Genomic DNA, 15,097 nt, shown 5'->3' on the forward strand with positions numbered 1-15,097 from the left:
ATTGGGTGAATAGATACTTATAATAGTTCAAACATCACCATCATGTATTCTCAGTGAAACCCATCATGCTTAAACAACAAGTTTATGTTAAATTAAACACAATTAAACCATACTTTCATTCATAAGTAACATCATCATTACATATCAACTAATTCAATTTCTCTGATCTAACAACACCTCTAACACACAAGAACATAACACTCCATCTGTGGCTTTACTTGGAGATTGATGTGAACAACAGTGATACACACAAGACAGTAGCCACCACCACTGCAACTGACAGGAACATTATCAGCATTTTCATTGCTCTAACCTCACCCTCCAAGCTATCCAATCTCCATGACACATTCAGTCTCCATTCATCATAGTCCCCACCAACCTCCGCATCAGTTTCCGCCCCTGCTACATACCCGTCTTTCTCAACCCACCTAAAGAAGTTGCAGTGACTTCCCTTCTGAATTTTTTCAAAAAAAAAACGAAAATCAATTTCAACTATCCAGCAGAATAGACAAAGGAATATAGAAAACAAGCTTTATATATCATAACCTAACTCACCGGGTATCTGGCACAAGCGTGGAACAACCTATCCGGATTCTCTCTTGTACCGGATTTTTTGATTGTCGTCTTCAACCCACAAAAGCAAGTCTGGTCCTTCATCTTCCTCCTCCGTCGCATGGAAGAGTTCGACTCATGGCTACCGATAGACTGCGACGGCAGGTCACCACTCCGGCTTCCACTCATCATAGCAGCGACTCCTCAAACATACATCGCCATCTACTACGAGAATCACGCACATATATGTTTCAGATTGGGGGTTAGGGTTGTAACATTAGGACTAATTTGACCTAAATAATCAAACATATCTTATCAGCATTAACGGTTGCCATGCTAGACCTCACCACGCTGGTACTTAACGTTCCACCTCAGCAAACGTTAGCCACGTCACCACCTGAGAGGACGGAAGGACAAACTCGATCAACGTGAGTAACTTTCGGGGACTAAAATGGAGATCGGGGTATCTTTTAGGGACGATTTTGACTATTAACTCGATATATATTTGTATGAAAAACACAGTAGTAATGGAATAATTATTTTTAAAATTGATGTTACTCATTTATATGGTGAAAATAATAGATGATGAATCATGTAAGTCAAAATTGTTATTTGTACACTAAAATTAGTTATTAAAATTAGTTACCAATATATTTATGTATAAATATATGTATAGTTTAATTTATTTTTAATGTGTATTTATATTCTAAATATATTTTATATTGATGACTAATTTTAATGGCTAATTTTAGTATACACATAATATAGTTGAATGTAAGTATAATTGTATTATGCCTTACAAGTGGCATAAAATCATTTCAAAAGCTTGAGTGTTAGTTCAACTAATTAAAACTCAAATAATGCTCAATTAATTAAGCTGCTTCCAACTTCAATGGAGCAAATGTAATTGACCTATTTTCAAGGAAGCCATTATTATTCATGTATATGAGTTCACTTGACCTTGATGAATCATCAAAGAGTATCGAGATAGAATGCTTGAAAATTTCAAATAAATGTAATTTAAATTTTAAATTTTAAATTTTAAATTTTTAAAAATTTAATGTTAAAAATCCTTCTCGGCTTATCAAATAGCTAGATTAGATAGATCCTTGTCCTTGGCATTAACTTGTGTGACAGGATTGACAATAAAGGCATCACAATAACTGGTCCCAAAATACCTTTAATTTGTCCTTGCATAACTATGGGTTTGGGACTTACTATAGCAACATTTTTATTTTCCAAGAACTTCAACAGGGAAAAAAAAAAAACCTAACTACACACAAACCAAAAACAATTCAATGAGAAACTCGTGCTCTCTCTCTCTCTCTCATGGATTTGGTAGCTAATAAATCTCCAAAGAATTAAATTACCAAAAAAAAACTCCAAAGAAATAAATTAAAAAATATTTATTTATTTTGATTTTTAGAAAATTTTGAATTAGATACTTTAGTCTCTAATTCAAATTAATTACTCGATTGGTCCCTAACAATTAATTTCGTCAATCACTTAAATTTTTTGTTCCGTCAAAATAAAATAGTCTCTGATAATTCTAACAGGGAACAAAATAGTTCCTGACCCCTCTATTTGAGAACGGCACTATTCTTCTCCAATTTTCATTATATTTCGCATAGGAGAACAAGCAAGGGAGTTAAGGATTATTTTGTTCCTTATTAGAGTTGTCAATGACTATTTTGTCTTCTATTAGAGTTGACGGAACAAAGGACTTAATAAGTGACTAGCAGAGTTAATTATTAAGGACCAATCGAATAACTAATTTTAATTGGAGACTAAAGTGTCTAGTTTAAAATTTTTTAGAGACCAAAATGAATAAATACTCTAAATTTAAAATTACTCATATATATATCTCCCATAAAATTCAAACCACTTATACTATTTTCTTATATCAATAATAATGGAAAATGACACGACATACCCTTCTTTAGTTTATGTCCACCTCAAAGCTCAAACACACAAATACAATATTGAAGGTAATAAGTAATAACTTTGTTCACCTTGCATTGAGAGGTACCAATTCTCTTTTCCGAAAGGACAAAGGACTCGAAAAGGCAAAGGAAACACTCAATATATAATTATTGAACACAGGGAATTAAAAATGAAAAATCAACCCAATTTACGGCAATAATAATAATACTCATAGGATGTAGGCATCAAACATATATTCAAAATAATACCGATAATCAGACAGATTCAAAAAATTTTAATTGTAAGAGTAAAATATATATAATACAAAAATAATTTTAATTTAATTATTTTATGATTCTTTATAATTTTACTAATCTTTTAATTAAGTTTTTATAGTTTAAAAGTTCGTAATTGAATTATTTTATTATATAACATTTTTAATTATATTGTTCTTTTTAGAAAATACACACTAATTCTAAAATATCTTGCTTTTAAAATATGTTAAAATTCATTATACATTAAATACAAAAACAAATATTTAAAAAAAAATAAAAAGGATCTAATTAAAGGTTTTTATCTGATAATATAAAAATTCAATATAATTACAAATTTTTAAATTATAAGACTCTAATTAAAGATTTGATTAAGGAAAAGTATGAGGAACCAACGGAATATTGGTACAATGTGTACAATGAAGATTTAGGGAGTATTAGAGATATAAGCTTTGATTAAATATAAAGACTAATAAAGTATAATTAAACCTAATAATTATATTTTATAATTATAAAATATAATTAATTTTTAAATTATTTAACTAATAAATTAAAAGACTAAAATAATAATTTAAATAATAACATATATTTTAGAATTCTATTATTCTAAATTTCGTATTTTAAAAATATTGAATAATTTTTTATTGTCAGTACAATCAAAGTCGTCTTTTTTGATACATATGTTACTAAATAACCAATTAAAAATTCGCTCCCTTACGATTATGAAGCCGACTCTTTATAATATTTGTATAGCTACAAATTTTTTTTAACTGATGCAGTTGCTAAGACAAAACTAAAACTAACTTTAAAAAATATCAATAAATAAATAATATTTTTTTAAGTCTCAATAATTTTTAATAAAGAACATCAATCCCATTTAAATTTAAAAATTAATCATCAAAACATATTAAAAAATTCTAATAAAGTTAAATTTTTATTTCTTCTAATATTTTTTATTTCTTCTAATATCATCTTAAATTATCATTCAAATATTAAATATATAATTTTTCTTAAAAAAATAGAAAACTAAAGCTCATAATTTATCAAAGATTAATTAAAATTTAAATAAATAAAAAAATTAAATGTACAATTTTTTTTTAAGAAAATAGGAGGATAAATTTGGTTGTAGAATTTAAAAGAAGAAGAGAAAAAAAGAAAGGTTTGAGGAGATAAGAGGACAAATTTTAAAAATTTAATAAAAATAAAAAAATAAAAAATTAGTGTCTCACAAGTTGTGTTTTAGTATCTCACTAAATTAAAAGTACACAAATTTAATGTTTTTATGTTCATTCGTGTCTTTCCGTGTCCTTCAAAAATCTATATTTCAATAAACCAAACAATAAATAAATATCTTCTTATCTATGTCTCATTAAAATATGGACATCAACCAAGCACTATCTAAACTAGTTTAACCTGGGTTGGGAGTTGATGAGGACCATGTAATATGATGAATCCAGCATCTCTTGTTGTATGTTGCAGTTGGCACTTGGCAAGGACCCTTTAATTTGCTCATCCAATTCAATGTAGTGAAATTATAGTCCTATTCACCGACACAAAATAATAATAATAAAGATACCAGCATCAATCTTTAAATTTTGGGACAGAATGCGAAGTTAATTCACCATGGCTTATAATTGTAGTAGTAGTACAAACTAGTAACAATTTTCATTTCTTCAACATCATCTCACCTTTAATTAGAATTGCTTGTATATGTAATCATTACTATATTTTGATTGCATGCACTAATTATGGGTAGTACAGTTTGATGATGTTTACATTAAATGCAGGCCGCAGTACACAACTTTAAATAAATAAAACTAAACACAAGTTATTAATCCAATAAACGGTGTCAGAACAAGTTTATAACTAGATTTGTCATTTGAGTCCGTGCATGCACTACATATACACATAAATTTTTTTAAACTAAATTTAACTAAATTAAACAATTAAGTTTGGATGAGTGAGTAGATTTAATTAACAAAAACAAGTTTATACGTATAGAATTACTTTTTTAATTAATCTTCCTTTAATTTTGAAAAATAAAGATAAAACTGTATCCATGCATATCCATATAATTATTGGGTACACAGTACATTTTTGAATTTAAAGCAAGGTTTAACAAGTTCTTTATTTTGTCACGCAACTTTATTTCCTCATCGATCTTAACCACCGTACCATAGTTTGAACTTTAATTTGATGATTTCGAAGAAACTACAGAGATGAGAACCCCATTGTACAAAAAGAAAAAAAAGGTGTAATTGTTATTAATTACGGTTTAAATTTTAGAGAGATGAATATTTATTCCTCTTCATGAAGCTGCAGGTACCACAAATTGTTCTAAATAAATTAACAAAAAATAATCATAGTAAAAGAAGAAATTATTATTCGCATGCAAACGGGAATATCAGATTTTTTGCACCGAAATTATTGTTTTGTTCACACAAGTCTGCCATCTCTATATATAGGCTTAATTTTATAACAAAAAAAAAAAAAAAAAAAACCCAACTTTGGTATATAAACAATGAACTTTGAAAGAAAGGAGCAAGAAAAGGAGAGAAATTATCTTGAAATTCAATTCTACTAAAATATTAAGATAATCATGATGCAATGACTTCTAATCTGACTATAAAAAGCCAAACTTCCAAATATATTTTTTAATATTTCAACTTAAGATGTTTACCCTAGTTTAGTTATCAAGTCTTCTATATTGGCTACAATTATATATACAAGCTTAATTTTATTATCTCTAATCACAATGTTCAATGCATGTATGCAATAAGATGATGACTATTTTTCCTACATTATACCTAACTTAATTGATAACACATTTTCTCTTTAATAAAATCTCTGAAAAATTATTAATGCAAAGCGTTGAAAGCAATGAATTGAATACAGCTAAAAAATAATAAGGTAAAATTAAAGTGAATGGTCGACAGATATATGGTTTAGAAAAAAATGAAGCGTGCCTTCGGGAGACAAGCTCACTTTTGAACACGGTGACGTGTGAATTATTGAGCCTTCAAATTTCAATTCTCAAAATATAAACAATTATTTTTTAATGAATATTAGTTTATTTTTTTAATTACGAATTTATTTTTTTAACTCTTATTGTTTAAAAAAAATTTAAGATTTAGGATTAAGATCTAGCGTTTATTATTTAAGATTTAAATTTAATATTTAATATTTAAAATTTAAATTAAAAAATTAATTTTTTTAAAAATATTACTTAATCTTAATTAAAAAATAATTGATGATTTTTTACGAAAATTATCTTTAATATTGAGTTGATAATAGTGATTTTTAAGATTATTGACTAATGTTGGGATGCAATATCAAATATGGTGCCATTTGATTTAGGGTACAAAAATAAAACTTTTTTTATTTTTGTTTCAAAAAGTAAAAAAAAATATAAGATAAAGAAATTAGATAATTTTATTTCTGTTTTAAAAAAATTAAAAAATAAAAATTTTAAAATCAGATTTTCAATTTTAATTTTTTTTACAATTTTAAAAAATACTAAAATTTATAATATTAAGATATATCACTCAATTCACACTTATAAAAAAAATATTTTTTTTACCTGAACTCCATTACATCATGTTTTCCCTAAACTATAAAGATAGTACATAGCATTTGAATACCTTTCAACCTAGCTAGGTTGTTTTTATTATTATTATTTTCTTGTTTGTTTGTTTAGGAGACAGGTGTGCTATTGACATGAAAAAATATAATGTTTTTTGCCTTGAAAGATTAGAGAAATTATTATTGAGAGAAGGCTACTTGCTACCTAATAAAGAAACACTAAATATACGTATTATTTCCTTGTTTCACCTCTTCATATATAGATATCACATCAAAGGGGTGGAGAATGATGCAACACCTTTAAATTAAATATATTTGATATTTGATCATATATATTATAAATTTGTAAAGAAAAGAAATGACAAATTAAATGACGCATTTTTTTTAAATTTTAATTTTCTTGATGAAGAATTGAAGATAACGTGTGAATTATTAACGCTGAAAAACCATGTTCTTTGCTCCCCGGTTCCCTTGCTGAGAACGAAATTCGGAGTTGAAATTATTACAATGCAAGTTGAGAGTAGAGACATATAATTTAATCATTTTTATATTCTTTCTCTTGTACTTAGGAGACAATGTAGCTTCCATGATATGCATATGCTTGCTGTACTCTTTATATACTCCATTATTTGTTCTTACTACTTCATGGATGAAGAAATACATGCAAAAAGGCAATAAGTCTTAACATTTTAAAATAATTTTTTTTAGTTACAAAAATTCTTGTATTTTGTGACAAATAAATACTTTATTATAAATAATATTGAATTTTGTGACAAATTAATTTTTTGTTACAAAATAATTGGAGTTTTTGAAACAAACGAATATTTTCTTATAAAATATTTTAAACTTTTGTAACAACTTTATCTTTTGTTACAAAATATTATAAAATTTTATAACAAAAACACTGATTGTTACAAAAGCTAATATAATTTGTAACAAACAAATCAAATCGTTACAAAATAACAAAACGTTTTGTAACAAATTATATTGTTATTACAAAACATTATTATTATATAACAATGATTAAGTTTTGTTAAAAAAAAAATAATTTTTGTTACATTTCTTGTAGTGGTATAACATTTTTACCATGATTAACTGTAACGAAACCATTTAGAATTTAAGATATTAGATATCGAAATATATGAATGAATATATATGTATTTAATATGTATTTTTATATAATTTTTTTTAACCCGTGGAAGTAAAATTCAGCTAATAGAAATAACTAGGTAAATTGAAGTATAACTGAGTGAAATGTCTAAAGTTAGTTATTTTGCTATTGCTAACTAAAATTAGTTACTAAAACTAGATATTTTAAGTGTGAGCTAAGTTAACCTGAATTTATTAATTTAAATTAGTTGTTCACGTTATAATCTGTTGTGTATAGATTTTACTATTAGTTTAGTGTGGTGTACTTCACTAGACTAAGCAACAGAGGAAGATAAAGAGTGAATGAGTTAATACTATAATTACTTAAATAGCTATATCATTAATTGTATAGTGTCAACATTGAAAAAAAAAAGTGCCACATGTTAATTTTTATTAACAGAAATGGAGCTTCATTGGCAAAAAGGTGGAAGTGATTTCGTGTACATTTGATAGATAATTTTATTCTTCGTGTGATCTTTTGTGTATTTATGTTCATTTTTTCTTAAAGTAAATGCTAATAAAAACGAAGCGTATTATCAGAAAAATAAAAAAGAAGACATGTTTTACCATAGTGAAGACACAAGAGGATTATGTGGATGTTGTATAAGAAAATTTGAAACTGCATAATTGTGGTTTATAATAACGAAAAGTTTTTGCTTTTATGTGATAAAAAATCATGGTTCAGAACTATAAAAAATGAGGTTTACTTTTGAAACCAAAATCGTGGTTCATAACCACGAAAATGAACTATTTTTCTTAGTTTTTTTTTTTTTTTGGTTCAAAAGTCGGTTTTAAAATCACAATAAGAGATTTAATTTTAGACCACCTTTTTTACTTAGTAAGGAGTGTTGTACTTCTTGTTTTGGTATAATAGAGGGTTGAACTAGGAGTACAGGAGAAAAAAAATTTTAGCCTAAGAATTTAAATCATTTGAGCTAACTCTAATTGGATGAGAATTTAGAATTTATGTTTAAAATTCAAGTTAGAGTGTTTTTTTTTTGTTTAAGATAATATTTATCTTATTTTTTTTTTTTTTTTAAAGTTAGGAGTGAACCTCAAATCTAAATGAAGATAAAAAAACTATACTATTTGAATTATAACTTGTTATTATTTAATTCTTGGTCTTTGTATTTATTTTATTTTAGCAACGTAAAGGTCCCTCCGTGCATCATAGAATCATAGGAGGAGGGTAATACTAATGTTAGTGGGCTTACAGTAGCTCTCACGAATTGTCATTGTTTTTGCCTCTTTTTTACATTTTAAAACAAAAATGATGTCATAACAAGAATAAGCCCATTTACTTCAAAAATGTAATCGGACATCTTTGGAGATGTTTTGGACTTAGAAATATAACAGGTTTTTTTTTGTCATAGGAAATATAACAGTTTAGTTTTTTTTTCTTTCCCTTGGGCTTCGGCCTCTCACGATAACTGTATAATAAATGTCGGTGTCCAAAAACAAAAAAAAAAAAACACATATAAATGTCATCCCAAAACAACTATAATTTTTTAATCCGGATAAATTTAGTTGGGGATAAAAAATTAAAATGAAGTATACATTTTTATGTATAAATTTACTCTTATATTAATTTATTCATGCAAAATTTCATCCTAGTTTTACTCCTAATCAAATATATCCAAAGTTTTTAATTTATAAATTATAAGTTAAAAGACTCCTTTCCCCATTACCTCCCCTCTCCAACGGAAAAATAAATAAATAAAAAGAAAAAAAGTTAACCGTAAGTGAATATATGAACCCAGCCTAAAAATAAAGTGCAATTAGATAATCAATTTTTTTTTGTTAGTATCAATTAATTTAATTACTTTTCTATTTTAAATTCTAAATCTTAAAATTTAAGTCTTAAATCATAAATAGTAAATCCTGAATTCTAATTCTAATACTTAAATCTTCAAAAAAAAAAAAATGAAGGTTAAAAACATTTTTTTATAACAAAAATTTAATTAATATTAACCAATTAAAAGTTGATCCCTATACCTATTCTTTCTTAGAATAATAATAGTTTTTTCCCTCATAATTTGTTACATACAGAAAAAGCTCAAGACCCTTAAGTGAAGAGAATGAATGATTATTTTGTACATGTCTCACGTGTTATTTCTTAAATTTAATTATTTTAAAGCTTACTTTTATATTTTATTAAAATAATTTATATAATAATAAGCTTGATAATTTAAATAAAACTAATTCAGGATTTATATAATAACAATTTAAAAAATGAATTCAGCAACTCATTTATTAGCAACAAACCTTTAAATAAAACTCATATCCATAACAAATTAGTTTTTAATTTGTGAGACTAAGAGATACAGTAGACAATTAAAAAATAACTACACTTATATAAAACTAGTACAAATTATCAAAAAATAATAGTACACGTACACTTCAACCTTTTATAACTTTTATTGTATTTCAACATTTACATATAAAATTAACTGAAATTGAGATCCAGCAAGAAAGCTATTAATAAAAAGTAATAAATGAGAAATCCTGTCTTATTACTTTGCATCGAGTGATATATATTATATTATATTATATTATATTCTTTCTATATAGAGGAATCAAAGCTGAGACTGAATTGGTCAATTCAATGTGTGTGTACATATTAATTATATTTATATATAATAATAACCTGAAACATATATCCACACCAATACCCAAGAAAACTAAGGTTGTGAATTGCGTATCGGAAATTAAATATATGATCATACTAAAAATAATGACAATGATTACTCAAGTGCATGCATTAATGCATATGCGTACCACACGTAACACAATTAAATATAGTTTGCTTATATTCTGTAATATTATCGATTCATTATTGGAATAAATAATGAAAATGATTCTTAACAACGCCACTCTTGTTTGTCTTGCTTTTTTTTTTATACACATGTCACTCACTCTATTACTAATTAAATGTTTTGTGTTCTGTATAAAATCCTTTAATAATCAACTTCCTTTGGTCCTCATTATTTCTTTGATGATTAATATAATGCCTATGACTATTAGACAAGCTTTTGCACCTAATAGTCTGATACATGTGAAATATCAAATCCATACACTATTTAAATTCAATTTTGTATGAAAAGTGAATAAACCGTGTAGTACTTCTGTAATTTATTAATATGCAATTGATTAAATTTTTTATTATTTTAATACTTTCCTGTCTTATATTAATATTTTTATTTAAATTTTTAATACTCTTAAAATTAACGATTAACCAATAAAAAATATCAACTTTCGATAAAGAATTTAGACTTTATGATTCTAATGACGTGATTAAATAAAATTTTAGTCGTCAACAAAACTGAATGAATAAAAAAATGTATTTCTTATGTTATTTATATTTATTATAATGATAGTAATAAATTAAAATTTGACAATTAAATTATATTCTAAGAGTTTACCAATAACTATAAAGATGGAGAGAATTATAATTGTTCTCTAATGTTGATTAATAAAAATACATTAATTTATATTATCAAGTTATCGAGAATATCATAATACTACTTCTTCTAAAAGCTTAAATTAATATATAAGAGGAAATTCATAAATAGTTATTATATTTCTAATACACTCCTCGTACAAGAGCTTGATCTTTTTGCTTTGTGAGAAATTTTGCTTAGTTTTCTTTCTCTCTTGTTAATAGTCTTATGCTAAATTCTTTTTTTCAGGGTCAACAAGCTAAGGATTAAACTCTAGTGGTACCATGTCATATACTACTTTTCTATAAAATTTAAACTAATAAAAAAAATACATGAATGATTATTTTTTTTGAAAGAAGAGTGTTGTTAAATGCCAAACTTAATTATAAATTTATTTTGACTAATTCACACTCCACTTAATGTTAAACTTATTATGGGTCATGCACTAATAGGTATTTTAATCTTTGTAAAAAATTATTTAATTATTATTTTAATTTGATAAAAAAAATAATTATCTTAATTCAAATAAAATATTATTATATTCTTTACTTGCATAAAAAATATAATAATAAATTAATAAATGAAAATGTTAAATGATTAAGTACAATTAATTATTTTGCGATGAATTTTAAAATTGAGTTTTAAATTTAGATAAGATTCTAACTAATTCTTTTTTAAATTGAAATAAAATATGATTTAAATTTAAAATAAAAAAACAATTTCATGATATATATATATATATGTGAATAGAGAGAGAGAGTAAAGTAATAATATACACCAATTTGTTCATTTAAATTTATATATATATATATATATATATATAAATTTAATTATTGGAAAAGAATATTTTGATGCAAGAAATTACAAAAAAAAATTTTCAATTTAGATGTACTTGGTCAAGGAGTTAATAACAAATATTAGTCTCGATATAAATACATATAGCACTTTCATACAATTAGAGGACGAAAAGGTTTTTATTGATAATCAAAGCATCTTTGGATTTTTTTTCCTGATTTATATTATCTGAATAAAATTTTAAACACAAAATTAATCGTCATGGATTACTTTATTACTTTTATTACTTTTCTTTCCTCAAAATTGAGTAGAGGGAAAGTGATTTCAGAGCTGATCCTGTCATAAATCGGGATAGAGCTGTCAACCTTCCATTTAATTATTGGACCTCTTTAACACAGGTTGGTCTTTTCATATTGAGTATAGCGTGACATTTATTAGGGCTAGCTTCTATGCCCCCCTCTGAGTCAGTGATGCGGCGAAAATTAGTCGATTAAGAAATTAATATAGAAATAACATTGTGAGTACAGTTCTTAACCAACAAAAATCCGCTTATCAATTTAGAAGGGTTGTCACAAATTTAGAATAAAAATACTGGGAGTAGCAATCCCAGGTCGTCCCCCAATGAATTGACAAAAGGGTGCTATTTTATCAGTCAGGAATTTTCTGAGAAATTTTGAGAGTTGGACGACAGAAAAATAAATAATTGTGAATTAAAGAAATATAAATTAAAAAAGATTTATAAAATCAAATAAAAAGTCTTGACCGGGGGAATAATTAATTGGAAGTTCTATCCTTGTTGGATTTCTCCCAAGTGTAATATTAAGAGGTTGTTGTTCTACTTAGTCATCCCTTACCTGATAAGAGAAAGTCAAGTAACTAACTAACCAACTATACCTCAGGTCCTAATCCTCTCCCCAAGGAAGGATTAGAGTTAGAGACTAGAGAGTCAGCCAACAACTTCCAATCAAAATTAACACTTGAGTATTCTAACTCAAGGTTCTCCTTTTAATCAACCCCCAAGTCAAGTAAGGAGTCTACTCCATTGACATGAAAATTACTTGCACAGAATTAAAAAGGGAATGAAAGGGAGACATGATAAAAAATAACTGAAAATTAATTAAAAGTAAAAGTAATTCTTTGCATTAATAAATCCCAAAATGCAACATACATATCTGAACAGTGTTAATAAGTAATCAAAAGAGTAAAGGGAGAAGAAAGCAAACTAGAATAATAGAAACTTCAACGGAGGTAATGACTCTTCTCAATATCCAAAGCAAAAGCATAAAACTAGAAATCTATGAATGTGTAGAAAACCTAGAGGAAGAAGTAATTTTTCTCTAAGATTCCAAAACTAAACTAAAAACTATGCGAATGAGAAGGTGTGTTGAGTCTCTGCTCATCTCCTGGCTCTAGTATGTGTTTCTGGGCCAGAAACTGGGTCCAAACTCGGCCTAAAATCGTCCCCAGCATTTTTTGCGATTTCTGCAGGTAGCGCATGTCACGCGTACGCATCAGTCACGCGTACACGTCACTGGTCATTTTCGCGTATCACGCGTATGCGTCAAGCACGCGCACGCGTCGTTCTTCACTGGTTGTCTCCTTTATTTCTTGTGTTTCTTCCATTTTTGCAAGCTTTCTCTCCATCCTCTAAGCCATTCCTGCCCTATAAAGCCTGAAAACACTTAACGCACATATCACAGCATCAAATGGTATAAAAAGAACGTTAAAAATACACAATTTAAAGGCTTAGGGTGCAAGTTTTCAATTATGGAACAAAACTAGGAAGGAATTGTAAAATCATGCAATTTGTATGAATAAGTGTGCAAAGACTTGATAAAAACCACTCAATTGAGCACAAGATAAACCATTAAATAGTGGTTTATTAGTCAGCATAAACCCTAAGAACTTTCCAGCTTCTACTGCAAAGGCACTTTGAGGGGTTTAACCTCATTTCATGCTTTCGTAAAGTGGAGAATACTTCTGAGATGTCGGACAATAGTGTTCCGTCCTATTTGGTCTTTACGAGCATGTCATCCACATATACTTCCATGAGTTTTCCTTTGTGAGAGGAAAACACTTCATTCATCAATCGTTGGTAGGTGACTCTTGCATTCTTTAATCCAAAGGGCATCACTATGTAGCAGTAGTTTGCCTTTGGAGTTATGAATGGGATTTTTTCTTGGTCTGGCTTATACACCGAGATTTGATTGTATCTCGAGTAGGCATCCATAAAAGATAGGTATCTATAGCTCGATACTGAGTCGACCAGAGCGTTTATGCTGGGAAGTGGATAAGGGTCCTTAGGGCAGACTTTATTGAGGTCGGTATAATCGACACACATTCTCCACTTTTTATTTTGTTTTTTCACCAGCACGACGTTGGCTAACCACAGCGGATATTTAACCTCCCTTATAAACTCTGCCTCCAATAGGGCTTGTATTTGTTCTTCTACGACTTGTGTTCACTCTGGTCCGAGCTTTCTTCGCTTCTGCTGAACAGGTTGGGAACCTGGGTACACAGCAAGCTTATGGTACATCAGGTTGGGAGCTATACTCGGCATGTCAGAGACTTTTCAGGCAAAGAGATCGGAGTTTCTTCTCAATAATTCCACGAGCTATTTCTTTAGGCTTTCCTCCAGGTTTGCCCCTATACTCGTTGTTTTGTTGGGGTGGTCTCCGATTTATATCTCTTCTGTTTTGCTTTCTGGTTGGGGTCATATTTCTTCTCGAACTCAGACTCCGCCTAATTCAATTGTATTGACTTCTTTCCCCCTCTGAGCTGCCTTTTAAACTGAGGCTCTCATTATAGCATTTTCTTGCTAGCCTTTGATCTCCTTTAATAGTGACAACTTCTTCAGCTGTGGGAAACTTCATGCAGAGAAGTGGGGGTGGAAACAGAGCTGCAAGTCGGTTCAGGGTCGTCCGTCCTATTAGGGCATTGTATGCTGAATTTTCGCTGACCACAATGAAGTCGACACCTAGTGTCCTTGATCTTGATCTTTTTCCGAAGATGGTGTACAATGAGATGTAACCCAGAGGTCAAATCGGGGTATCTCCTAGTCTAAAGAGGCTGTTCGAGTATGCCCTTAGATCCTTTTCCTCTAACCTGAGCTTATCGAAGGCAGGCTTAAACAGGATCTCCGCTGAGCTGCCTTCATCTACCAAGGTCTAGTGTAGGTTAGCGTTTGCTAGGATCATAGTTATTACCACTATATCATCGTGCTTGGGTATTATTCCTTGAGCATCTTCTTTAGTGAAGGAGATGGTGGGCAAGTCGAGTAATCGATCATTCTGTCTGACTTGATATACTTCCTTGAGGTGTCTTTTTCGCGAGGATTTTGATATTCCTCCTCCCCCCGAATCCACCATTGATCATATGTATATG

At 28.1% G+C, this 15,097-nt stretch overlaps 1 protein-coding gene across 1 annotated transcript; it reads right to left on the minus strand.

Moving 5' to 3' along the window:
- Window positions 1-214: 214 nt before the first annotated feature.
- LOC110271967 (uncharacterized) lies at window positions 215-744 on the minus strand. The gene is made up of 2 exons (XM_021123697.1): window positions 556-744; window positions 215-454 (listed from the first exon to the last, which is right to left on the minus strand). Exons 1-2 carry the CDS (start codon window positions 742-744, stop codon window positions 215-217), a joined length of 429 nt encoding a protein of 142 aa, XP_020979356.1.
- Between the last annotated feature and the right edge of the window lie 14,353 nt (window positions 745-15,097).

Source organism: Arachis ipaensis, chromosome B5 (genome assembly GCF_059453495.1).
Source record: "Arachis ipaensis isolate K30076 ecotype BB chromosome B5, ASM5945349v1, whole genome shotgun sequence".
Classification (NCBI taxonomy): domain Eukaryota; kingdom Viridiplantae; phylum Streptophyta; class Magnoliopsida; order Fabales; family Fabaceae; genus Arachis; species Arachis ipaensis.

Excerpts from the sequence above, each read along its gene's own strand:
- LOC110271967 (XM_021123697.1), bottom strand. The coding sequence starts at position 744 with ATGATGAGTGGAAGCCGGAGTGGTGACCTGCCGTCGCAGTCTATCGGT. Across the intron at positions 455-555 it reads ACGCTTGTGCCAGATACCCG|AAGGGAAGTCACTGCAACTT; the intron begins GTGAGTTAGGTT and ends GAAAAAATTCAG.